The sequence below is a fragment of the Physeter macrocephalus genome, chromosome 19 (assembly GCF_002837175.3).
Source record: "Physeter macrocephalus isolate SW-GA chromosome 19, ASM283717v5, whole genome shotgun sequence".
NCBI lineage: Eukaryota > Metazoa > Chordata > Mammalia > Artiodactyla > Physeteridae > Physeter > Physeter macrocephalus.
The window spans coordinates 3,936,001-3,961,000 of record NC_041232.1 but is presented as its reverse complement, the minus strand read 5'-3'; the positions used below and the strand labels follow the sequence as shown (position 1 = coordinate 3,961,000).

Genomic DNA, 25,000 nt, shown 5'->3' with positions numbered 1-25,000 from the left:
TTGGAAAAGTTTGTTAGAATTTATCAAGAGTCTAAAAATGTTCATGTCCTTTAAACCAGTAATTCTACTTGTAGGAAGCTATCTAACAAAGTGATACTAAAGAGCTTAAGACACAAAGATGTACATAAAATGTGAAAGCAGCCTAAATAGCTGGTTAATATACAGCCACTTAAAAATGATTACAACTATGTTCAATATCATAGAGGGAAATGTTTATATTAAAAGTGGTTATGAGAAAACAGCAGGTTATGAGAAAATAAAATTGCCTAGGTGGTAAGATCTGAACAATGTTAAAAAGATGCATGGAAAAAGAGTGGAAGAAAATGCACTTGCAACTGGTTTATTGGGGCATCTCATCCTGTATAAATGTGAATCTTTTTTTATATCTTTCAATAGCTGCCCTTAGTAACACCATGTCAAAGCCCTCTTTCACTGGGTAGCTTAATGACGGACACCATAGATTCTCAACTACTTTCAGAAATTAGAATAGTTTCCTTCTGGTTTTTCAGATTCATTTAAAATGTTTATACAAATAAAAATACTCACTTAAAAATGTCCAGGTCAAGCTCTCCTTCAAAGCTCTCGGCCTCTACTCCCAGGGAAGCTAGACGTGGCCATGGCCCTGGTGGCCTGAGTGGAGGGTGGCGGAAGGCGGTCTGTCCTCTGCCACTTCCCGCCTGCTCCTGTCTGCGGCGGGGCTGTGGACAGACACCAGGAGGCCATGGGGAAGTGGCCATCTCTCTGCTGGTTGGCTGCTGCTCTTCAAGACTGACTGGCTGTTGTCTCTCTCTGTGTGGCAGCAACCAAAAATTGGCTCTCTTGTGCAGAACCCTTCTGAATCTCAGCTTTCTTACCTGCAAAATGGAAAGAAAATGCACTCCCTTATGTGGGTGACATGAAAACAGAGTAAGATAACATGACTAGGAACACTGTCAACTGTAAAGCACAATGTAAATGTCATTAGCTATTATTATTCCTTTGAGGAGCCTATTCTTTGAAACATCTACTGTTATTTGAAGTGGATACCTTCACTTGCAGAACGTAAAAACAGAACTGGTGAATTTTCCCTCAGACCTACTGTTCTCCAACCCCCTCACCTCAGTAAAGGGTAGCACATAACTCCTGGGGATGCAGGCCAGGCCTCTGCAGGCAACCCGGGCTCTCTCCTTCTCTCATACCCAACATTCACTCCACCTGCAGGCCCTGCTGGCTGTCCATTCAACTGTATCTGCAAGTCAAGCGCTCCTTCGCCCCATCCAGGCCACCTCACCTCTCTCTGGCCTCCAGTTGGTCCCCCTTCCCCGCCTTTGCCTCCCCGTGATCAGTCTCAGCAGCCAGAATGAGTCTTTTTAGACATCAGTTGGTTCATGTTACTCTGGGCTCCAAACCCTCTGACGGCTTTCCACCTCACTCAGAGAGAATCCAAATCCCTCACCGAGGTGTACAAGGCCCCTCATGGCCTGGCCCCTGGTTCCCTCTCTGACCCTCCCTCCCTCGCCCGGCTCCAGACACACTGGTCTCCTCGCTGTTCCTCTCACAAGCAAGCACGTGCCTGCCTCGGGGCCTCTGCACTTGCTGTCCCCTGCCTGGAATATGTTTTCTCCAGGTAGTCACAGGGCTTGCTGCCTCACTTCAGCAGGGCTGTTCTCCCTGACCACCAAATTTAAAACGACGTACTCCTACCTTATCCCTTTCCCCTGATTCTTTTTCCTTCTTAGTACCTAGCACCCCTGACATTCTGTATACTTATATAAGTGTATGGTCTGCCTTTCCCTGTTAGAATGCAGTACACTGTCCACCACTCCATCCCCACCACCCCGCACAGAAATTAATTCCTTCCAAACATTTCATTATAAGGACTGCTTCATAGTTATACCTGCCCAAGTCCAATGGCAATTTTCATGCTCTAGGGTTCTCCTGGATTGGGTTCCCTTCCTTGTGTATTGGGGAAACGCTATATCCTAAAAGGGATAAAAAAAGCCTATTTTCCATGTTCAGCTCAGCATGCAATTACCCTGGCACTTGGGGCTTGGGGGTGGAGAGAAGAAGAGGGGCTCTGCCCTTAGCATCTGACCATCTTCAACCCTCTTCCAGACACCTGCAGCTGGCTGGAGTCAGGCGAGATGCATTCTGCCACAGCCTACTTTCTGGGAAGTTGTGCTGTGGAAAAGACAAATACATGTAAATGACCAAGAAATGTGATGGAAGGGGTGGACAGGTGTGGGGAATTTATTATATTTACAGACAGTGGAGGGAGGAGCCCCCACAGAAAGATGCACCCAGAGTTCCGCAGAATCATTACTTGTCTTAAGAGCTAGGAGGTGGGGTCATGTATCCCACGTGGGACGGTGAACTCTGGGGATGCTTCCACCTACATTTACCACCCTCCTGGCCTCAATTTTCACGGAGGCTGAGATAAAACTCTGTAGCTCCTCTGCCTGCCTGGTGACCATGTCTGACCCCAGGCTGCTTTGTCTTATGGGGAGAAGGAGCCCATCTCTATTGTCAGTATAGGCCCCAATCCCCACACGACGACCAGCTCATTTACGGGCCCATGTGGTCTTCCAGTGCTGAGGCCTCAACCCTGCCCTCCTGACTTTGTGGGCAGTGGCCCACCTTCCCTGTCTCTTACCCAGAAAGCTGCCCTTCCCAGAACGGTTCTCAAGCTGCTCTTCTGCTCCTGAGACCTGCCTGGACTAGCCTGGGCACTTCACAACAATGTTCTACTTTCCCTTGGCAGAACTTGGCTCTGGCTCCAGTCTTATGCCACCAGAGGCACCTATATGCAGCTGCCCAGGAGTGGCCAGCAGGGGGAGCCAGGAAAATCCAGACTCTGCAGCTGGACAGAAGCGGTGGTGAGGCTCAGGTAAGTTCCTCCTCATTTAAGATACACAGAACAAAGTGCACTGTTAAAACAGCTGAGCGTGAGGTTCAGGTGAGTGGAAAGCCAAACAGAATACATCCAGTCAGTCATCAACAACTCGTTATTAAGCACCTTCTACATGCCAGCCTAGACCCTCATATAGAGAAATTCTTAGCCTCCAACGTAAGGGTTGACGACCTGGGAGAGCTGATGAGTGGAGGTCCAGGCACTGGGATCACAGGGAAGAGGCATGACAGGTTCCCAGGACACCGGGAGTGGGAGGCACAAAAGAACAGAGTTTGAGGCCAGAAAATTCCTGTGATTCTGCCAGTACAAGAACACTGCCAGAGAAAGAACGATGGGCCCAATGAAGCCGCTAAAAGCAATCTAAATGAGAGCTCACATCCTAACATCTGAGGGAGACCGCTTCAAGAATAAGTAGAAACTGAAAACTTGCTCAATATACTAATTTTGGTTCAAAATAATCCAGTGGGGAGAGGGAGCGAAAGGGGGTAGAGATGAAACACAATTGGCCATGTATTGATAATTCCACAAGCTGGGTGACAGGTACCTGGTAATTCATTACATTATCCTCTCGACTTTTGCATCTGTTTGAAAATTCCCATAGGAAAAGTTTATATATACCAACAAGTTGGTCAATAACCGCTAGAGCCAAGTTTCACAGAAGATACCCTATTTGTTATGGGAGAAAACTGGGAATCTCTGCTCATCCAAAACCCCTAAAGAGCTCAGGACACCCTGAAGCTGTGGACTTTCTCTCCTGCCCCTCCTCTCACAGGTCTGCTGCCAGAGCCAATGATCTTGATCTGTTAAAGAGCAGCACAAGGTGAGCAAGTCATTTCACTGGGTCTCCCTACCTGGTTATTCACAAGAGCAGGGAAGAAGAAACTCAACACCTCCCCTGGGGAAACTACTGAGATGTAAATTCTATCTTCTGTTGCCCAATAGGAAAGGAGTGTTTGGTTAGGATGATGAGACGAGAATCCATGGGAGTGAGGGAAGAATTCTGTTCCCGTGTGGTCACTGGGCAACCTGAACAAGTCCCGTTCTCTCTGGGAGCTCCTCCTTTCTAAAGACAGGGACATATTACATATGGAAACAGCACTTGTAGGTGCTTGTTTTGGCAGCATGAGAGAAGTTCAAAAGATATTTTTTTCCCATGTGTCTCCTCATCAGTATGACATCTCAGGGATAGTAATTTACAAAAAAGTATACAGCAGATCCTAAGGCTGGTGCCACTCCTGACCTCTGGAGAGCTCTGGTTCAAGAAAGAGGTCAGAAATTCAATTCACAACTGGCAAGAAGTAGTGGGTCTGGGCTGAGGCAGGTGGGAGTGGTCCAAGTTTCTGTGAGCATGAATTTAAAAACGCAGCCAGCATTCCCTGACATCCAGGGGGTGAGGCTTGACAGCTAATGAGTCAGAGTCCAGAAAAAACAGTGCAAACAAGGCTATCTAAAGGAGTAAAAACCAACCCAGAAAACAGGGTGACATACAGTTTGACAAAAGCAAGCACAGCACAGTAAGGCAATAAAACAAACACTTCATAATTATTTTAAATGACAAGGGTACTAATTATATAAATGATCCACACAGAAGTACATGCTCCAAAAAAAAAAAGAAAATACAAAATACTAATCACAATACACAAATGTACTACATATCAGAAGCACATCGAGGGTAATAAAAGTAAAGCATTCACAAAGTTATATTAATAAAAATAATATGGTGCTGGCATAATGATAAACATATATATCACTGGAACAGAATTGAGAGTCCAGCAATAAATTCATACATCTATGGTCATTTGATTTTTGACAGGGGTATCAAGACCATTCAGTGGGGAAAGGATAGTCTTTCGACAAATGGTGCTGGGACAGCTAGATATACACATGCAAAATATAACACCAAAAAAAAAAAAACAACCCCACAAAATATAACACCAAAAGCACAAGCAACCAAAGAAAAAACAGATTAACTAGACTTCATCAAAATTAAAAACTTTCATGCATCAAAGGACTATCAAGAAAGTGAAAACACAACTCACAGATGGGAAGAAAATATCTCATATATCTGATAAAAGTCTATTATCCAGAATATATAAAGAACTATTACAATACAGACAAACAAACCAATTTAAAAAATGGGCAAAGGACTGCAATAAGCGTTTCTCCAAAGAAGGTAAACAAATGGCCAAAAAGCACATGAAAAGATGTTCAACATCTTTTCATTAGTCATTAGGAAAATGCAAATCAAAACCACAATGAGATATCACTTTTCCCCACTAGTATGGCAATAATTTTAAAAAGGGGAGGGGGGATAACAAGTGTTAGCAAGGATGTGGAGAAGTTGGAACTTGCGTTGCTGGTGGGATGCAGAGGTGCAGCCACTGTGGAAACAGTCTGGTAGGTTCCTCAAATGGTTAAACTCAGAGTTACCCACAACTCCACTTCCAGGTATACACTCCCAAAGAACTTAAAACAGGTATCAAACAAAAACCTGCACATGAATGTTCATAGCAGCATTATCCATAACAGCCAAAAGGTGGAAACGACCCAAATGTCCACCAACTGATGAATGGATAAACAGAATGCGGTATAACCATGCAAAAGGAGGTTATTCAGCCGTAAAAAGGGATGAAATACTGGTACACTCTACAACATAGATGAATCTCGAAAACATTATGCCTAGTAAAAGAAGCCAGAAACAAAAGGTCAAACTTAGTGTGATTGATATGAAATGTCCAGAATAGGCAAATCCATAGAGACAGAAAGTAGAGCAGGGGTTGCCGGAGGATGAGGACCGGGGAGGATGGGGGTGTGTGTGTGACTGCTAGCAGGTAGTAGGCTTCTTTTTGGAGTGATGAAGATGTTCTGGAATTAGAGAGAGGTGTACAACCTTGTGAACACACTAAAAACTGCCGAATTGTACACTGTAAAATGGTGAATTTTATGGTACCTGAATTATAGTTCAATTTAAAAAGTAGAGCATTTTTTAATTGTTAAATTTACTTAATTTAATTAAGTTTTGTTTTTAAATGTGTCTGTGTCTTGATGGCGCAGGACATACTGACATCTGAAGGCTTGTGTGCCCCGCTATGCAATGTATTCGCCACCATCAGTTCCTACCTCATCCTCAATCTCCAGCTGCAAACCGATCCTCTAGCCGTTACCTGAACACAGACTGCCAAGCTCTTCCAGGCTCCAGCACCTGTACTCATGCTATTCCTTCTGCCTGGAAACTTGTTCCCTCTGTCCACTTCATTCAATCCCATCTTGTCTTTCTTTTTTTTTTTAAAGAAAAAAAAAATTTTTTTTTTTTTGGCCGCACTGAGCGGCTTGCAGGATCCTAGTTCCCTCGGAATAGAGCCCGAGCCCCTGGCAGTGACAGCGCCAAGTCCTAACCACTGGAACTCCAGTGGAACTCCCCCATCTTGTCTTTTGATACCAAACACAAACGTTACTGGCAACTTGAAGCTCCTCTGACTTCGCCCTGTTCCAGCTCGGAAGATGTTCCTTTCCCTGTACATTCCTCTACAGTGGCATTTCTTATATTATATTGTAATGGTTTGCTCCCATGTTAGTCCTCTTCTCTCTTCCTTCTCCACCCCAGACTAGGACCCCAAGGAGGCACAACTTTCTTCTTCCATCTTGAGCACCAGTGTATTGTACCATCCCTATCTTACAGATGAGTAGACAGGTTCAGAAAGGTTGAGTAATTTCCCCAAGATCATTAGACTTGTTAAAGGATGGAGTGGAGGAGCTGAGATCAGAACTGGACCATCTGAGATCCAGGGTTCTCCCTATCAGCACAGTGAGGTGGTTATTAGCAAAGGCTATGGGATCAGACTGCCTGGGTACATAGCCTGGCTCTTCCACTTATCTTTGTGGCTTTAGGCAAGTTACCTAACCTCTTTATGATTGTTTCTTCATTTACAAAATGAGGATAATAGTCCTACACACAGGATTTTTATGAAGAATAGATGAAATAGTATATATAAACGCACTTAGAACACTATTTGGCACATACTAAAGTGCTCAATAACGTGAGTTATGATGTTTATTACTGTCCCACATCGAGCTACTGTTTGGTAAACACTGGATGGCTGTGCATCATTCTATGCAGAGATTTCTGGGTTATCTATCCCACTGCCAAGTCAGGAATCCAGAGAGGGGATGTTAAAGCTCCAACAAGTAAATATACTACAGTGATAATACTTTGACCTCTTTAAGGCTCTTTGGGCTGACCATGGCCACAAAATGGAGAGGAAACCAAGTATTTTCTACCCCATTTCTAGATAATTTGGATTTTCTTAAGCCACCCAGCATAACCAGAGAAAAATCAGAGGCTCAGCTGGGCTTCAGCTTCTAATCCAAGATGGTGGCAGTAACAACAATAATATTAATGATAATAGCTCTTAATATATATGAAGCATTCTTCTAAATGCTTTACATATATTAACAACGTCATGTTTATTGGAGCAGATTTTCCTACTACAGCCAGGAGAGAAGAAAGTCAGAGTAAAAAGCAGAGTAAAATGGCTGATGGCAGAGCCACTCTGGGAATGGGAAGATTTCTCATAAATCTGATGACTTGTGAAGGTGACAAAAGGCCCCTCAGTGTTGAAAAGGACAAGCTCCTAGAAAGTGGAAATGCCCCTCCACTGCCTGGGCAGCAACAGCCTGGCTGCAACTGGGTGGAATTTCTACTTCTAATATCAGGACAATAAGGAAGCGGCTGCCAATACTGCATAAGACTCAAGAACATTAAGCTGTGATGGCTGAGTTCCAGCTGAGCCATTAAGGTAAATGTAGAAGAAAGTGCCAGGTAGAAATATCACTGGAAACTCACAGAACACATTGAGTGTTTGAAGCTGGTACTTAACCTCCTATCAATGAAGTCAGGGTCTTGCCATGACAGGGCCAAACCAAGTCCACTTACGACTCCCCCCTAACACACGTTTCGGTTATCTGGGCTTCACAGTAGTAAGATGTTCATTCCCCTCATCCTGCGTTTCCTTCCAGCCACAGTCACTCTACGATCGTGTTTGGGATTCTTTCTTCTTCTTGGTTCATTTTACTGTAAGAGTCTGAAGATTATATATTATAACTTTTTAAAAAAATATTTCTGGACATAAAAATTCTTAAAAGGATATTTCTTAAGAGGAGATGGGATAGAGTTACCTATGGGAAAAGGTGGGTGAAGAGAACAGTGCGTATGATGGTGTAGAACGGGAGAGGGAGAGGAGGGAACTGAGGGTAAAAGGAAGAGCGGCCCCTGACACAGAAGCTGCTCAACAACTGCTGACTGAGAGAATGAACAGCAACAGTGGAGTGAAATACCAGGATTCAAATTGTTCCACCTTTTGAATTTTTTAAAAAATGTAGTATCTTCATTTTGTCTTTTTAAAAAAATATTTATTTATTTATTTATTTGGATGCACCGGGGCTTAATTGCGGCATGCGTGATCTTTAGTTGCGGCATGCGGGATCCAGTTCCCTGACCAGAGATTAAACCTGGGCCCTCTGCATTGGGAGCGTGGAGTCTTAGCCACTGGACCACCAGGGAAGTGCCCCACCTTTTGAATTTTGATATTTTCCCAGCTACCTTGTTATTCCCACATCCAGGATAGATTTAACAGATAAACACCTGATTTACATATTGTAATGCTAACTACAATCACATATAAATTAAAAGTAATTCATGGCAAACACCACGATCAGGGCTTGGCACACCTGAAATACACAGATGAATGTTTTTACATTTTGAAGACACAGCAAAGATTACGGCAAAAGTGCTGCCTCCCTAAAGTCAGCCCACAGAGCCCATCACTCCATAAGACTGCCTAGACTATGCCTAGCAACTGGCCAAGGTCAATGGCTCCAGCTCCAAACCCAGGCCTTTCTTTTCCCCCTCCCTCTCCCTGACAGCTTACAGCTCCTGGGCTCCACCTCTGACCTCCCCTGTTCACAGCGAATGCTCTCGATAAGCTCTGAAGTCTGGATTTGAGGCCTGGTTCCTCACCTCCAGCACCTGGCCTCATGGAGTTCACACACCCTCACCATGCTCATGAATTCTAAGGCTGCACCCAAAGCTCCTTTGTGCCTTCTTGCCAGCCTGCCTTTGTTCTAGTAGCTTCCTAGCTCATCCCCCCTCACCTGGGTCCTACTCAGGTTTTCCTGTCCAGTCGGCCAACACGGGTCCCGTATCAAACTGCTTGCTGGGCACTTCCACATGCACCCCTTGCCCCTATGTCAAATTCAAAACCACAGAGGCCAGACCCATGACACATCCCTAAATCAGCTCCCCTTCTAAACTTCCCTGGCACAGCTACTGACAGAATGGATGCACCACCACTTGGAAACCTGCCTGACAGTTCACTGGGTCCAGCGTCTGTCTTGCCCATGACCCTTCCAGCCACCCCCGGTCCTCCTCACTCAACTTCCTGAAGGGGCTGTCTGTTCTCACATCTCCCTTCATCATCTCCTTTTCCTTCCATAATCCATTCATTTAGCCCCGGCCCCCAAGCCCCCAAATCCTTCCTGACAAAGTCACCAATGGCCTTCTTGCTGCTACAACCAATGTATTCTTCTTCTTCTTTTTTAAAAAATTTATTTATTTATTTGGCTGCACCTGGTCTTAGTTGCGGCACGCAGGATCTTCGTTGCAGCACGGGGGAATATTTAGTTGCGGCATGCGAACTCTTAGTTGCAGCATGTGGGATCTAGTTCCCTGACCAGGGGTCGAACCGGGGCCCCCTGCATTGGGAGCATGGAGTGTTAGCCACTGGACCACCAGGGAAGTCCCCAATGTATTCTTTTTAGCTCTTCTCTTACTTGTCCCTCCTGGCAGCGTTTAGTGATGTGGGCCCCTCCCTCCTTCCTGAAACAGCTTCCCAGCTTCCCGAACCCACACTCTCCTGGTTGCCAGTTACGCACCTTTGGCCACATTTTCTCAGCCTTCCCCCAGCCTGCTTTTCTTCCGGCTCCTGATCTCAGCGAGTGGTACCACCACCTGACGAGCTCCCACACCAAAGCCAGCCTCCTTAGGTCTTCCTGCTTGTTCCCGACAGCCCCTTGGTCACAGAGTTCTGCTCATTCTTCTTCATCGATGCGTTGCCTCTCCTCAGCCTCACTGCCTACATTTACAGAGCACAGACTATGAGCTGGACAGGTGTGTTCTAAGTGCTTTAATTCTTACAACAAGCCTCTAAGGTAAATTTTATTATCATCTCCAATTTCAGATTAGGAAACAGAGACACAGGGTGGTTAAGTAACTTGCATGAGGTCACAGGGTTACCAAGTGGCAGAGCAGGATTCAAATCCAGGTGACCTGACTCAATTGTGGGTCCAGGCCCACTGTTCTCTCACCTAGATCACTGCAGCGGTCTCCTTGCGGTCTTCTGGCTCTGACTTGGCTTCCTCTAATTCTCCACCCTGTGGCCTGACTCAACTCACTAAGACAACAGTCTGACTCTTTACTGGATCTGCATGGCCTTCAGGATAAGTCCACATTCAGGGACCTCCGTAACCTGGTCAGCAAGTGTTTCCCTCTTTGGCTTCATGCGTTTGTTTCTTGGCCTCACTTTAATCACCACCCTGAAAGCTCCACTAGCCACGGTGACAGCCTCCACTGCCAGGCTTCTGCACATCGTCTGACCTGCCAAGAACACTAACTCCGGACTTCCCTGGTGGTTCAGTGGTTAAGAATCCACCTGCCAAGGCAGGGAACACAGGTTTGATCCCTGGTCCGGGAAGATCCCACATGACACGGAGCAACTAGGCCCGTGCGCCACAACTACTGAGCCAGGGCTCCAGAGCCCACGTGCTGCAACTACTGAAGCCCGCGTACCTAGAGCCCGTGCTCTGCAACAAGAAAAGCCACTGCAGTGAGAAGCCCGCGCACCGCAACGAAGAGTAGCCCCTGCTCGCCACAGCTAGAAAAAGCCTGAGTACAGCAACGAAGACCCAACGCAGCCAAAAAAAAAAGAACACTTAACTCTTTGCCTTTCAGATTTTACTTTTTCTGATAAGCCTTTTCTGACCTCCTGAAACTAGGCCATATGCCCCTCCTTTGAGCCCCTGTAGCCCCCAACGGTAATCCCTACTGTAGCATTGATTTCTCTGTGTTGTTTTGCCTGTCCACTGGTACCTGCTCTATCACAAGACTGTGAACTTCTCAAGAACAAGGACCTGGTTAGGGTCACTGCTGTATCCTCAGTACTCGGCTTAGTGCCTGCCTGTGCACAGCATTTAATAAATAATCAGTGAATCAATAAACCTTTATTGTTTGTGTCATATTCTTTAACACCTACTTATAAATGCCCTATATTGCTTTTATTTTCATATGTGTTAGCCTGATCTTTATAACCAGATTGCAAGTTTCTGGAAGATAGCAAATGTGCTCAATACTTCTAAGTCAGAGGTTACTGACACAAAAACTGACACATTATTAAAAACTAACAATTATTCAGGGCTCAATGAATGTCAACAATCCAAAGATGCAGGTACTATTTTTCTCTCTCTCTCCCTGCATATGAGGAAACTGAGTCAGGGAGTTTAGTAGCTTCCCTAAGATGACACAGCTAGTAAGCGACAGAGCTGGGATTTGAATCCTGACATTTGTGCCTGTATTCTCAACCCCTATAATAAGAGGCTAAGGAAACTTGAAATTACAGATGTTAAGTAATTTACTCAAGGTCATACTGTAGTGCTGAGACTGGGACCCAGGTCTTCCCAAAGCCTGCACTCTTAATTACACTGCTTCTTTTGCTTATTTAATCTGTGCTAAAGCTCATACTGGGTGTTGATAAATTTTGAAAGCTGCAGATCCAGTTTACTGAGATTGGAGAATATTAAATTCCTTCCAAAAGAAGCATAATTGTAGCTTACCGAGTTAATTTACCTTAAACATCGCCAGCCTAGTCTTACCAGCCAATTAAGTTTATGGTCTCTACTTCTCTCCCTTCAACGCTGAAGACTGTTTTCCTCAATGTGAAAGCCATGTTTTCTAAGACTGGCCTCTAATTCAAAATAAGCTCTCTTTCAGGAATTTACTCTTCCCTTTATTTCCCAAAACCAGTGATGTGATTGACATTCCCAAGTTCCCTGCTCTGTGGCCCCTCATCTCCCCAACGTGGAATGTCTTGTTTCTGAAAGTAGCCTGTGATCCACAAGCCTTCTTGGCTGTTTTGTTGCTTACCCTTAAAAAATTACTATTCTCTGTCGGCTTAGACTCTTTTCCTCACATACTCTGCTTTTTCCCTTTATTGCAAACGTTTATTAAACACTTAACTATGTACCAATATGGACATAATCTAACTCACTGAAGGCCATACTTTTTTTTTTTTTTTTTTTGCGGTACGTGGGCCTCTCACTGTTGTGGCCTCTCGCGTTGCGGAGCACAGGCTCCGGACGCACAGGCTCAGCGGCCAAGGCTCACGGGCCCAGCCGCTCCGTGGCATGTGGGATCTTCCCGGACCGGGGCACGATCCCATGTCCCCTGCATCGGCCGGCGGACTCCCAACCACTGCGCCACCAGGGAAGCCCTGAAGGCCATACTTTAGAAACGGCCTTGAAGTTTAGATCTTTTGACTGGACTATGATTTTCTTAACAGACTTCATAAAACCATCTCCTGCTCAGTGTGCAATTGTACACCCAAATATCTCTCAGCAAAATCTCAGTGGCCACTTCCACAGCACATAATATGGAGAGAATATCGGGAGTCAACTCATTAGATCTTACCACGAAGAATTTTTTACCAACACCTTGGCCCTTTTGCTGACAAAAGGATTCTTAAGCCTTTTACCAGCGTTATGGCTTCCTTAGAGGTCTTCTAAGTTTAAAACGAACTGTCCAGCTTTCTTGGGAAATGCTCTGGAGGCTCTTTCCTGAGTTAACTGTACAGCTTTGTCTCTCTGGATTAGCACTGATTTAATATGAAACCAACAGTTAAACATCTCTGAAATAGTAAAATATGATTATATTTCACAACGTTGTCTTCAGGATATAAACAATCCAAAGTGACTATTTGGGTAATGCTGTATCACATTATTATTGTAGTAATATTTCCAGAAGAAATCTGAAGTTTAGAATAACTACAGGCCATAAGATATGGACATATTGCACTAACACATGAAGCAAAGTTCAAATTTGGATTCTAAGAAAAAGACCAAAACATCACCAATGATGATGACAGGCACATCTCTGAACTTGATCTGATTTCCTTGAGGAAGGAAGGTACTGAACCGGTTATAAGAGAATATGCCTTTGAAGGATTGAGCAACAAGTCCGTCATTCTCGAAAAAAATCAAATCATCCTGATAAATGTCTTAGTTATAAGGGAGAAAAAGCAGAGATGACTAAGCTGATAAAAATCTCCTCTGGCCTGTCTTATATCTCTTCCAGGCAGTGCTGTTCCTCAAAAGACACACGGCACAAAATATGGTTTTGCTGTTATATCAAAGTGTGTAAGTTAGGGAAGATAGCAGTTTTTTAAACAGAAAAATTAGATAACAGCAACAGGTAAAGAAGCTTTGGGCTTCTGAGGAGGAAGTCCTGGCACCCCTACATAGGGGTAAACTGAAAATGGTACAAGTGCTGGTGTGAGTACAGCCTGTCTCTATTGTAATCAGAAGGAAGAGTATTACAATCCAGCGGAAGTAGCCCTTCAAAGTCTAAGCAGGAGCATTTCATCAGACAATAATTGAGCACTCACTGCATACAAAGGCAACAGATTAGGTGCTGAGGTATCCAAAAGAATCCCCTGCTTCTCTGAAATTAGAACTGCATTCTCATTTTCTCAAGCCAATGTACTTTATGCAATGAAACAAAATATGCACCATAGATCTCTTGCAGTGGTGTAAGAGTATTCAGGACCTGCAAGGAAAACTGTGCAAAGAACCTTCCCCTTCAGTCTTTTCCCTGTAGAAATATCCTACTGGTTCCCTGAAAATAGTGCAAGCTTTCTTTAGCAAGTGAAATACCACCCTGTTACTCTCTCCTTCTTACCCTGTTTCACTTTTTTTCATAACACTTAAGACCAGTTGACATTTTACAGATTTGTCATCTGTCTTTTTCAACTAGAATGTAAGCTTCATGAAGGCAGAGATTTCAAAATTATTTTGTTCACGGATATATTCTCAGTATCTCAGTATCTAGAACTATATCTAGTGCTTCCCTGGTGGTGCAGTGGTTAAGAATCCGCTTGCCAATGCAGGGGACATGGGTTCGAGTCTTGGTCCGGGAAGATACCACATGCCGTGGAGCAACTAAGCCCGTGCGCAACAACTACTGAGCCTGCGCTCTAGAGCCTGAGAGCCACAACTACTGAGGCTGAATGCTACAACTACTGAAGCCCGCACGCCTAGAGCCCACGCTCCGCAACGAGAAGCCACCACAATGAGAAAGCCGCGTACCACAACAAAGAGTAGCCCCAGCTCGCCACAACTAGAGAAAGCCTGCACGCAGCAATGAAGACCCAATGCAGCCAAAAATAAATAAATAAAATAAATTAAAAGAAAAAAAAGAACTATATCTAGCATATAGTTGTAGGAGGTTCTTAAAATTTTTGTAAAATTAATAAAAGTGTTAAAAAGACACCTGAATATTATGTTAGAATTATTAAGTTATAAAATTTTGGCATATCTGTGTATATATGTGTGGGTGTGAGAGTAAATTTACAGACTCCATATGGTGTGATTCCCAGTGGACACCAAGTCAGGAGTCAGAGGATCAGAAGCTTGTGTGGGGAGTTAGGAGAGTGATTGAAAAAACAAAGCAATATGTCTTATTTAATGGATGGAAGGAATCAAACATTGTCAGCAAACAGCTCCAAAGAGTAAACTAAATGTATCTTTCTGTCCTTTCCATGTCTGAAACCTGAGTGTAGTGAATTCAAATTCACTTCAGATTAGTTGGTTTGATATTAGCTTTCTTCCTTGAGAAAACTTTTGAAATTTATGTAGTAAAGTTTTCTTCTTTTCCCTCCTCCCTAAATTACTGCCTGCAAGATGCAAGCCCTCAGATCCAAACAGTCTCCCATTTCTATTTTCAGATTTGCCTGAGTCACAAGGTAATCTTGGCAAATCACTCTGCTCTATCTCTTAGTTTACTGAGGCTGCCTGGGAACTGGAGCTGTCAGCCAGACAGGAAGAGAGCTGTGTTGCCTAACTCCAGAAGGTCTCAGTGCTATGGATGTGGTGAGGTTTAATGATGGATATAAACGGCTGCAGATGGAATTCCCACAGGGTGAGGGTGGGGGGGAAGGTAAGCATTTTACTTAACTTCCTCTATAGGAACTCAGGGCTGGAAGAAAGGCCAGACTATTAAATATAGCTGAGCAGATATCCCAATGTGTCTGCATGACATGTGTTTCCAACTAAAGAGACCCCTTCTGTATTCCTTATTCCTACTATATATGACACCCCAAACCCCAAATATAAGCAAAGGTATGTGACTGGTCTGACCCTGGCAAAGTTACACTGTTTAAAAAAAAAAAAAAAAGAGTCAGTGTTTATAAACATGTATAAACTACAAAGGCCCTTTTTCTTTTTCAAGAATGGGTATAAAGAGCTGCTTCCACCTGGATGCTCTGATTTGTGCCCCATCCACGGTCTCAAGTTCCTCCTGGTTGTGTAGCTAGCATGTTCTCCCTAAGTGGTTCTGCCTTAGTCACTGTGATTCTAAACTCCCTGCCCCCCCCCGCCCCCAGTGATGCCTCTTGACAAAATTATTCTTTCTGTACTCACACAAATGGAAACAGAAGAGATGAAAGGCCCCGGGGATGCAGACAGTGCAGGTCTCAAGCTGAACCACTGCTAAGCACAACCTGAACTTTTCTGCCTCTCTTCACTTGGCTGAGTTCCTCTCCTGACTCAGGGTAGAGTGATGAGCCTGGCATAGGAGGCTTAGGACCCAGGGGGCGCCTTTCAGCCGAGAGGAAAAAAAAAAAAAAAAAAAAACCACCTCGCTGCAGCAAGCTGGCTGGGAAGCTCCCAGTTCTAAAGAGAGGCTGTTTACCAGAAGAGCATAACAAGGGCAGGTCTGACTGCAAGGCTGGGAACGGGAGGCAGAGCCGCCGCCAAGGGGACCCCGGTTGGACCCTGGTTGGTCAGTCACCTGCAGGACGAAGGAGGTGAGGATGCTGCTGGCCTGGCTGCAAACAATCCTCGTCGTCAGCAACATGCTCCTGGCAAAAGCCTATGGATCTGGAGGTGAGATTACTATCTTTCCTTTCTGCAGCAACTTAATGAAGCAGAAAGGGTAGAGCTCCCTATTTCCAAAGCAGGAAGGAAGATGACAGGAAACGAAGCTTTTAGCAGGTTCCTGTTGTCCCATGAAAGCCTTTTTTTTTTCCCTCTTTCTCCTTTCCCTGCCAGGAGCTTGCAGCTCCATCTTTGCCATTAAGAACAAAGGCAAGTAGCCACTTTCTCTTTCCTTTTCCTTGCCTGTGGCTCATGAGTGGATGGAACTTGGGGGTTCATCTCCCCTACTCCTAAGTACTGTTCTTTACAGGGGCTTTGCACGGTGTTACCAGAGCGCAGGCCCTCCTCCCCCAGCCCCTTCCTGCGGCTCTCCTGCTGAGGGGAGTGGGAGTTTGGAGTCACATCCAGGCAGCGATGAGGCAGGTTCCCGCTGTCTGAGGCTCTCTTTTCCGTGACTGAATCAAGGCTTTTGTAGAATTCTCTTGGGAGGGAGTGTTGCCTGTGGAAGCGTGGCCACTTCCGCGGAGAAGGGAACACCAGAGTTTATGTAACATGGAATGACAACACAGGAATGGATTTCGGGTCCGGCTGCTCACCGACCGAAAACTCCCACCGTCTCCACAGAGACCTGAACCCAGGGCTCCCCAGCACCCTCCTGCAAACTGGCCACAAGTTGCAGAGCAACAACCCCTTGCACTTGTGCAGTGCTTTCCGGCTTACGAAAGAGAAAGAAAAGAAAAGAAAAAAGCTAATACTGAGCGTTGGGGGCCGGGCAGCGGCTGGGGGCTCTTCACGCGCTCTCCCTCCCTTCTCTTTCCGGCCTCACAACAGCCCTGCGAGGCAGGCGGGGTTTTCCACGTGAGGGCAGCGTCTCCCAGCTGGGATGGGCGCGGGCTCCCCTGCCCGCCACTCAGTGTCCTGTCCGGGGGACTCCTCTTCCTCACAGGCTGCTTCTGGGACAACGGCCACCTGTACCGGGCGGACCAGCCCTCTCCCGCGCCGGGCCTCCTCTGCCTCAACTGGCTGGACGCGCAGAGCGGCCCGGTATCTGCCCCCGAGTCGGGTGAGTGACTGTCCCGGGAGGCGGGCCTCGGGCGGGCGGGCAGGCGGCGGCTGCGTCCCGGCCCCGGCCCATGACGCCTTCTTTCCCCTCCCAGGCGCCGGCAACCACAGCTACTGCCGGAACCCGGACCAGGACCCACGTGGGCCCTGGTGCTACGTCAGCGGCGAGGCCGGCGCTCCCGAGAAGCGGCCTTGCAAGGACCTGGGCTGCCCAGGTACCCGCCCGGGACCCCGCGCCCACGGGGGGCCAGAGAGCCGGCAGCGCACGTGCGGCCGCGCGACGCCGGCCGGCCCCGCCCCGCCCCAGGCCGTCCGATTGGCCAGGGCTGTCTCCAGGCCGCGGGGCCCGAAGCCCATTGGCCGGCGCCGCCGCCTGGAATGAGCTCATCCTCCGCGAGCGCCTAGTAAACAACCGTGGGCGGCGAGGCCCATCGCCTCGGCCGAGCTCCCTGCCCCATGCACCACCCCGGGAGCTGCAGAGTCGCGCGTCCCGGGTCCACGCCCTTAGTAAGACCCTGGGCGTTTACGGACCTCTTGTGGAGCGTCTGCTGTGTGCTAGGCACTCTGCTCACAGCCCTCCCCCCGCCATCCCCAAGAGCCAGTTTGGGGGATCTGAGCCTCAAAGAGAAGTTCAGCAATTTACCAAAGGCAGTGGAGGGTCCAGGTTTGAATCCAAGTTTCTTAGACTCCATAGTGCAGACTGTGGCTCCCGGCGCAGCAAGACGATTCTCTAGGATTAAATGGGATATGTAAACATATAACATAGGGATTGGCATAAAGCTTGGGCTCAACAAACCTGAGCTGCTCAGAGGAGTCATGGATTGTTTCCTGGCATAGAGGGGGGACCCCTGGAGGAGGTGGCAGCTGAGCTGGGCCTTGGAAGATGGCAAGGATTTGAGCATATGAAGATGTGGGAGGCAGGAGAGGCCCTTTCTCATAGCCTTTCCCTCACCTCTGCCTCGTCCCAGCTATGGTGCAGCCCTTAGGCCTGGTCTTGCCCCTAGGTCTTGAAATCAGTGCATTCTAAGGTGGGCCCCCTCGTCTACCCCCAAACTCAAGACACTTTCTGATGAGAGCTGTTTCCCACTTCACCTCCAGAGACCACTTTCCAGGGCCCGCCAACCTCTACAACAGAAACCGAGGAGGTGTCTGAAGTGCCAGGAGGAGATGAGGTGCAGGTGTTTGCTCCTGCCAACACCCTGCCTGCCCAGAGCGAGGCCGCTGCCGTGCAGCCAGTGATTGGGATCAGCCAGCGGGTGCGGGTGAACTCCAAGGAGAAAAAGGACCTGGGAACCCTGGGTATGACTGCCCACCCCTGTCCTTGTGGGATTTATTGAGAACTATTGGCTAATTATCTGGGGTGGAGATAATGGTATACCTTGTGTCCTGTCCTTGGCAGGCTACGTGCTGGGCGTTACCATGATGGTGATCATCATCGGCATTGGAGCTGGCATCGTCCTCGGTTACACCTACAAGAGGTCAGTAGCTTCTCTTCTGGGCTCTCTGAGAGAGGAGAGGAAGGTCCACAAAGTCAAAGCAGACTCCTCTGTGGCATTCTTACCCATAAAGGAAGTGAGGTGTTGGAAGAGGAAAACCAGCTCAAGATGTAGAGACTTGGTTCTAGTCTTTACCAGGTGACCTTGGACAAACCCTTTCCTTTGGTGCCTTTACTCCTTACCCAAAAGCCTCCTGAGGTAGGGGTTCTTGTTCCCCATTTTACAAGTGAGGAAGCCTTCATCAGAAAGGTGAAGTAAGCTTGCTCAAGGTTATACTGCCTGGGAGTGGCTGGATTCAAACCCAGCTCTTTTGACACCACATTCCCTGCTGTCTAATCCAGCGTGCCTGGTGTGGAAGTGAGTGGCCCTGCAGAAATCAGGCTGGGCTCTCATTGCAGGGACCCTGAGATTGAATTCTTTCTGTGAGTTATAAAATTCTGCTACTAGAAAAAGTTCCCAGCCACTGCTTTTGCATTTGGGGCTTGAATGTCCTGAGCCATAAGCAGTGGAATCTCCTTTAGGACAGGAGGAAGGAAGTAAGAGGATAGGGAGTCTGTTAGCTACTCTACACCACATATGAGAAAGCCAGAGAGGCTACCTGGGAAACTCAGGGACATGACCTGTGGCTGGGACGGCAGGAGGAGGAATGCTTATTTTGAGAGGTCCCCTGAGATGCCATGTGGAAAAGGCTCTCAAAGCCAGTGACGGGTGCATGATGATAAGCCAGAGTTATGCCCGTTTTTACAGCACTGGCTAACTCTGGGAAAATTATTTGCAAAATCTTGGGCAAAATCAGGGGATTTGACTTCTAGTCCAGAGTATGTGTGATGTTTCTTTTCTATGGTCTGGGAAGCCTTCCTATAAGGGAAGTGATGTGGTGGCCTGCATTTTCCAGTGGTGAAGACCACGTCTGAGCCCACAGCCCCAGTGGGTCACCCAGCATTAAATAAACTGAGGTGTCCTTAGGGCAATGTAGTCAGCCTCCTCATTTTCCAGATGGAAAAGGGGAAGTGTTGGGTAAGAATAATAACAACAATAGCAGCAGTAGCGAACATTTACCAGAGGCCAGGCACTGCTTCAAATGATACGCACACTTTAACTCAATCCTCGCAATCACCCCTTATGAGGTAAATGCTGTTATTATTCCCAGTTTACAGATTAGGAAACTGAGGCAAGAGAGGATATGTACCTTGCCTGAGGTCACACACCTAGCATTTGGTGGAGTTAAGTCTTAGCCCTGCCACTAACTAGCGATCTGTGTGACTTTGGGCAAGTTGCTTCTGTTTGCTACTCCAGGGCACTGCTGTAGCTGAGGCATGCGACTGCCTGGCCCATAGTAAGTGGTCAGTAAACCATAGCTATTTTTCTTTTCTGTAAAATGTGGGTACTGCACTAGCACTCTCCGGGCCCCAATGCTTCTCTGATCATCTTTGATTCAGGAAGCACAGGTTCAGAGAGGGGAAGTATTGACCTGAGAGTGTCTGCTGACTCCCAGTGCAAGGTTGCTGCCCTCAGTGGGTTGGTTGACGTTGCAGGTCCAGGGGCACCTGCTTGTCATTTCAGAGTCAGAGGAAGTGATGGGGAGGCCCTTGTTACAGTTCGCAGTCAGACCCAAACTGTGTTGGCTGAGTCTAGCTGTTGAAATATTTCCTCCTTCCTCAGCCACTGGATAGCAGTTGGCTCTCCTCCAATCCTGTGACAGTGTCCAGGTCTCCAGGTGTGTGAACTGACTGCTAAATGTCCTTAATTGCAAGCTCAGTTCTCAGGCCCAATGAGGAAGCCAAGCCTTTTTCTTCTAGATTTGTTCCTTCAGGCTGTCACAGGATTGCCCCAAGGCCTTGTATTTATTTTCCTGTAAACTCAGGGCGAGGTACCAAGTCACCTTACTCCTTGTCACTAACCATCGGACCACCCCTTCCCTCGGCAAAAGTGCTCTGAGCACAGACTGTACAACAGGAAACCGCATGTGGGCTGGAGGCAAGCTCTCAGCCCCCATCTCTCCCCAGAGTCAGAAAACAGAGTGTTCTGGAAAGTGCTGTTTAGCGCAGGTCCTGCTACTTCCCTGCATCTCCGTTTCTTGTTTCTTGTCTGTTCAGTGGGGCATATCCCCACTCCACACACACACATACCCACCCCAGATTACCATTAAGTATTACGTGTAAACAGTAGAACACCAATCAGGTTAAATAACCACTAGCTGCCAGCATTTACTGCATGCTTTCTTAATAAGCGAGGCCCCACTGAATGCCCTTCCCTGATGATCACGCCCAAGCCTCAGGACCACACTAGAAGGACCACTTTTACACCGTTTTACAGTAAGGAGCTGAGAGCCAGAGAAGTTAAGTGCTATGTCCAAGCTACATAGCCAATAAGGTGTGTCTAAGGATTGCCAGTATCTCCCAAAAGTCCAGCGAGGCCCAGGAACTTCATGCCAGTTTGCATTGGATTGCATAGGACAGTAGGAAAAATTGGAACTTTCAAAATAAAATAGCTGGGTTTAAAAGTTAAAAGAACCAGGATCTAGTTCTGGAACACCCAGTTCTGGGTGTGACAGTGGACAAGTCATTTACCTTCTCTGATTTCCTCATATGTAAAATAGGGGCAGGAGGTTAGTGATGATACTCCCAGCTCTAATGTTGCCTAAAAAAAGACAATATTACCTGATGGTGGCTGCAGGCAGTACTGGGTTCAAATCCCAAATCCACCATTTGCTTGAATAAATGATTAAACCTCTCTGCATCTGCCTTCCCATCTCTGAAACAGAAATCCTAATAGATGCCGCATAGGTTTGTTGTGAGGATGAAATTAGTATAGTTTGGGCAGACAGTTGGTGTTTCTAACCTTAGCTGCCTTGAGGAACTTGTCCTGAGCGGCAGTGTGGCACAGCACCGCTTCTGACTGAGAAGGGAGCAGTGGCTCAGTTCCATAATAATTTGAAGGAACCCGTGTTACCTGAAGGAGGTCTTGGGTGCCTCCAGTCACCCCCCCAAAGAGGATGTCAGACACAGGCAGCAGCTCCGTCCACACCTGCTCTCTCTGGCCAGCCCAGCTCCCGGTCCTGGCCCCGGGGCAGTCAGGATAGAATTACTGCAAGCCATGAGCCCCCCATCCCCCTCCCCACAAAGGCCAGGGAGAGAGCTTTCCCCTGGCCAGGAGGGGCGGGCAGGTACCAGGCTTCCTCTCGGGGAGGCAGGGCGGCAGGTGGGGGCGGTGAGGGCTCAGCCTGGCGGGTCTTTGTCCTGGTTGTCTGGGCCACAAGGTTCAGGTGGCCAGTCTGCAGCTCCCTGCCCCTGCCACTGCCCCTGCAGCGTCTGTGCTCTGGCTCTGGAGGGAGTATTTATTTTCTGATACAAAGGCAAGGGAAAAACTGTAAGTCAACACCACTCTGCCTGCTTAAGAGAGGAGCTGAGTCAGTGAATAAGTCTTTTGTTCTTTCTTGGCTGCCAGACAACAGCCTGGCTGCCCCCACTACCCACAAAAGGTGGTGAGAAGGGGCTGAGCCGCCTGGTGGTCAGTGCAGCCGGCCTGCTGGCCACTCTCAGGCCTCAGAAGGGGCTGGGGGCAGCCACCACACCTCCAGGACTCATAGGCACCATTAACAGGAGGCACGTGGGGTTGGGTGTGTTTTGAGGCTTCTAAATGGAAGAGACTGTCATCCAGATGAGTCCCAGCACCTACTTCCTTCATTACCCTTGGCTGCTCTTCCAGCCTGGCTCTGCCCCCATTAATCCAAATTGATTTTTTCCCCCTAAAGTAGCAGTACCCAACCTTTTTGGCACCAGGGACCGGTTTCATGGAAGACAGTTTTTCCACGGACGGGGGTGGAGGTGGGGGCGGTGGTTCAGGCAGTAATGCAAGTGATGGGGAGCGGCAGATGAAGCTTCGGCTCATTTGCCCGCTGCTCACCTCCTGCTGTGCGGCCCGGTTCCTAACAGGCCACAGACCGATACCAGTCCACAGCCTGGGGGTTGGGGACTGCTGCCCTAAAGACTTGTGTATGGGGCTTCCCTGGTGGTGCAGTGGTTGAGAGTCCACCTGCCGATGCAAGGGACACGGGTTCGTGCCCTGGTCTGGGAAGATCCCACATGCTGCGGAGCGGCTGGGCCCGTGAGCCATGGCCGCTGAGCCTGCGCTCCGCAACGGGAGAGGCCACAACAGTGAGAGGGCTGTGTACCGCAAAAAAAAAAAAAAAAAAAAAAAAAGACTTGTGTATGATGCAGCCCTGACCATTATCAACAGCTCGGCTGACCACAGCTGGATGCTTGATAAAGGAGGTAGGTGAGGAAAGCAGGGCTTTGGAGTCAGACTCCAAAGCCTCACTTTCTTCTATAAAATGTGGGTGATATTTGCAGTCTTGCAAAGTTGGGTGGAAGTTGAACAAAGATGGTACATGTATAAAGTGTGTGGCATCCAGTAGGTGCATAGGTAGCTCTTCTCATGCTGAATGATGGGAAGGCCATTTCCTGTCACCTTAGTGAGTCCTCAGGAAGCATGAGTTCCTGCTTTCCCTCTTCCTCCAGCCCCTCAGATTTTGAAATTCAGGCCTGGCCCAAGACTCTTGGCATATACTCTGCTTCTTTTGTATATGGCCTTTTGGTCTTCTGCTGGCTTGGGGGCTCCCTTAATAAAATTAAATCCAGACCTTCCAAGTTTCTCCCTACATGGGCAGACTTGAAGAATCTAGCATTTTGTTTTATTACAGAGGTAGGTGTTTTTTTCGATGCGGCGGCAGCTGTAACCAATGAGCAGTGCCCAGGGGCAAAGTGAATCTCAGGCTGTGAGTGGGAATGCACTTGACCCAGACCGCCCCGTCCTCATGGCCCTCCATGGCCGCTCTGGGTGCTCTGGGAGGTCCTCTGCTGTGGGGGTTGGTGGTGTCCAGTACAGAGCCTGATGAGGATGGGTAGGAGCTGCAGGCTTACACATTCAGAAACTCGGCCACCCAGGGTGAGTCAGGGAGATGAGCTTACAGGTTTGCCTTCTGTGACCTTACACATGTCATGTGTGGGATCTCACAGAATGTTAGGGTCCGTGGAGGTTATCAAGTCCAACTCCCTGTTTTACAGATGATGAAATGAAGGCCCCAAGAGAAGGGGAGTGGCTGAGGTCACACAAATAATACTCACCTTGGCTGGTCAGTAGGAGAGTTCCCTTGGGAACCCAGATTAAGATAACGTTGCTTGGTGAGTCAAGTCGTATTCAGGGCAAATCATAACAGCCTCCTATGAGTTTTACAGCAGTTCCACTGTTTTTGAAATGCTTTCCCATCCATTATCTTATTTGGAGGCAGATATTATCCCCATTTCACAGATGAGGAAACCAAGGCTCCCCGAGGCCAAGTGTCACACAGCCAAGGCTGGGCTGCTCCAAGTACAGACAGCTGGTTTATTTAAAGACAGTTGTGAGGTACCTGTGCCAGCTCTTCCCTGTCCAGCCCCTGCTGTCTTCTCAGTGTTACTCTCCAGTCTCTGGACACTTTTGTCATCGCACCTCACATGGTGATGGCTGTGTAATCCATCTGATCTCAACCGTCTCCCCAGGGAGTCTGAAGCAGGCCTGTGTTGCTGCACCAAGTCATCCATTGGCTACTTGTTTCAAGGCCTCTTTGGGGTGGGCTCCTTCCGGGAAGATTTCCTCTGACAGCTGAGCCCACGTGTCTAGTTGCTGTGTCAGACGATGCTGATCTGCATGCTGGGGGCTGGTTCTGGTGTGCAGTGTGCTAGGCACACACCAAGCCCTTTGGCTTGCAGTGGGGGTGGCCTGGTCCCATGCGGTGGGCAGAACATGTGCAGCTGGAAGACTGGGTGTGTGAGTCCCTGCCCCACTGTTTCTTTGGGGGTGACCCTGATCGGGTCAGAACTTCTCTTGAGCATCAGCCTGAGTCTGACAGACTTGGGTTTGAGCCCACCATGTCATTCGGAGAGTTCAGTTTCTCTGGACTTATTTCTTCATCTATAAAATGAATGATAAGACCCAATTGTTAGGGTTCAGAATGAAGTGAGATAATGCTCGTAAAGCTCTTAGCATGGAGCGAGCACTTCATGTGAGTGAAATGGGGCAATACCAGGGCCTGATTGGGTCACTGAGCACCATGAGAATTGGAAGGTGTGTGAAAACTCAGGGTCCCATGGTCATTGTCTCCCATTGACCTGAGCAGCCCTCAGAGTCATTTTTGGCCCCTGCATGGTCCCTGTTTCTAGCCAGGGCTCACAGCTTCTGGAAATTTTGGATAAGATGTCTCAGAACAGGATGGTCAGGTCAGTTTTCTGGATAATTTTATAGGTGAGGGCTAAAAATTCTCTGGGTCTTGTGGCACCTTGGGTTGAAAAAGCAAAACTCCGCCTTGCTTTAAGAG

General features: G+C 47.6%; 1 protein-coding gene and 1 long non-coding RNA gene across 7 annotated transcripts; one reads left to right on the top strand and one right to left on the bottom strand.

Moving 5' to 3' along the window:
- Positions 1–550: 550 nt before the first annotated feature.
- On the bottom strand, positions 551–24,693 carry LOC114484428 (uncharacterized). 4 transcript variants are annotated; one of them, XR_003677293.1, is made up of 7 exons: positions 23,772–24,693; positions 21,816–21,989; positions 18,528–18,652; positions 17,793–17,879; positions 9,821–10,020; positions 2,015–2,160; positions 551–854 (listed from the first exon to the last, which is right to left on the bottom strand). It is a non-coding gene; the product is annotated as an uncharacterized lncRNA (long non-coding RNA). The 4 variants fall into 4 exon arrangements; XR_003677291.1 differs by lacking the exon at positions 21,816–21,989 and having other exon boundaries at positions 23,772–24,685; XR_003677292.2 differs by lacking the exon at positions 23,772–24,693 and having other exon boundaries at positions 21,816–22,428.
- PIK3IP1 (phosphoinositide-3-kinase interacting protein 1) lies at positions 15,874–21,337 on the top strand. Of its 3 annotated transcripts, XM_028480579.1 has the most exons (5): positions 15,874–16,096; positions 17,034–17,150; positions 17,245–17,364; positions 18,248–18,448; positions 18,549–21,337. In XM_028480579.1, the coding sequence occupies exons 1-5, from the start codon at positions 16,024–16,026 to the stop codon at positions 18,785–18,787; spliced, it is 750 nt and encodes a 249-aa protein (XP_028336380.1). In that variant the 5' UTR covers positions 15,874–16,023; the 3' UTR covers positions 18,788–21,337. The 3 variants fall into 3 exon arrangements, with proteins under 3 accessions (XP_028336380.1, XP_028336379.1, XP_028336378.1); XM_028480578.1 differs by having other exon boundaries at positions 17,034–17,364; XM_028480577.2 differs by lacking the exon at positions 15,874–16,096 and having other exon boundaries at positions 16,888–17,364.
- Positions 24,694–25,000: the final 307 nt, after the last annotated feature.

Excerpts from the sequence above, each read along its gene's own strand:
- PIK3IP1 (XM_028480577.2), top strand. The coding sequence starts at position 16,971 with ATGGGCGCGGGCTCCCCTGCCCGCCACTCAGTGTCCTGTCCGGGGGAC. Across the intron at positions 17,365-18,247 it reads CAAGGACCTGGGCTGCCCAG|AGACCACTTTCCAGGGCCCG; the intron begins GTACCCGCCCGG and ends CTTCACCTCCAG. Across the intron at positions 18,449-18,548 it reads AAAGGACCTGGGAACCCTGG|GCTACGTGCTGGGCGTTACC; the intron begins GTATGACTGCCC and ends TGTCCTTGGCAG.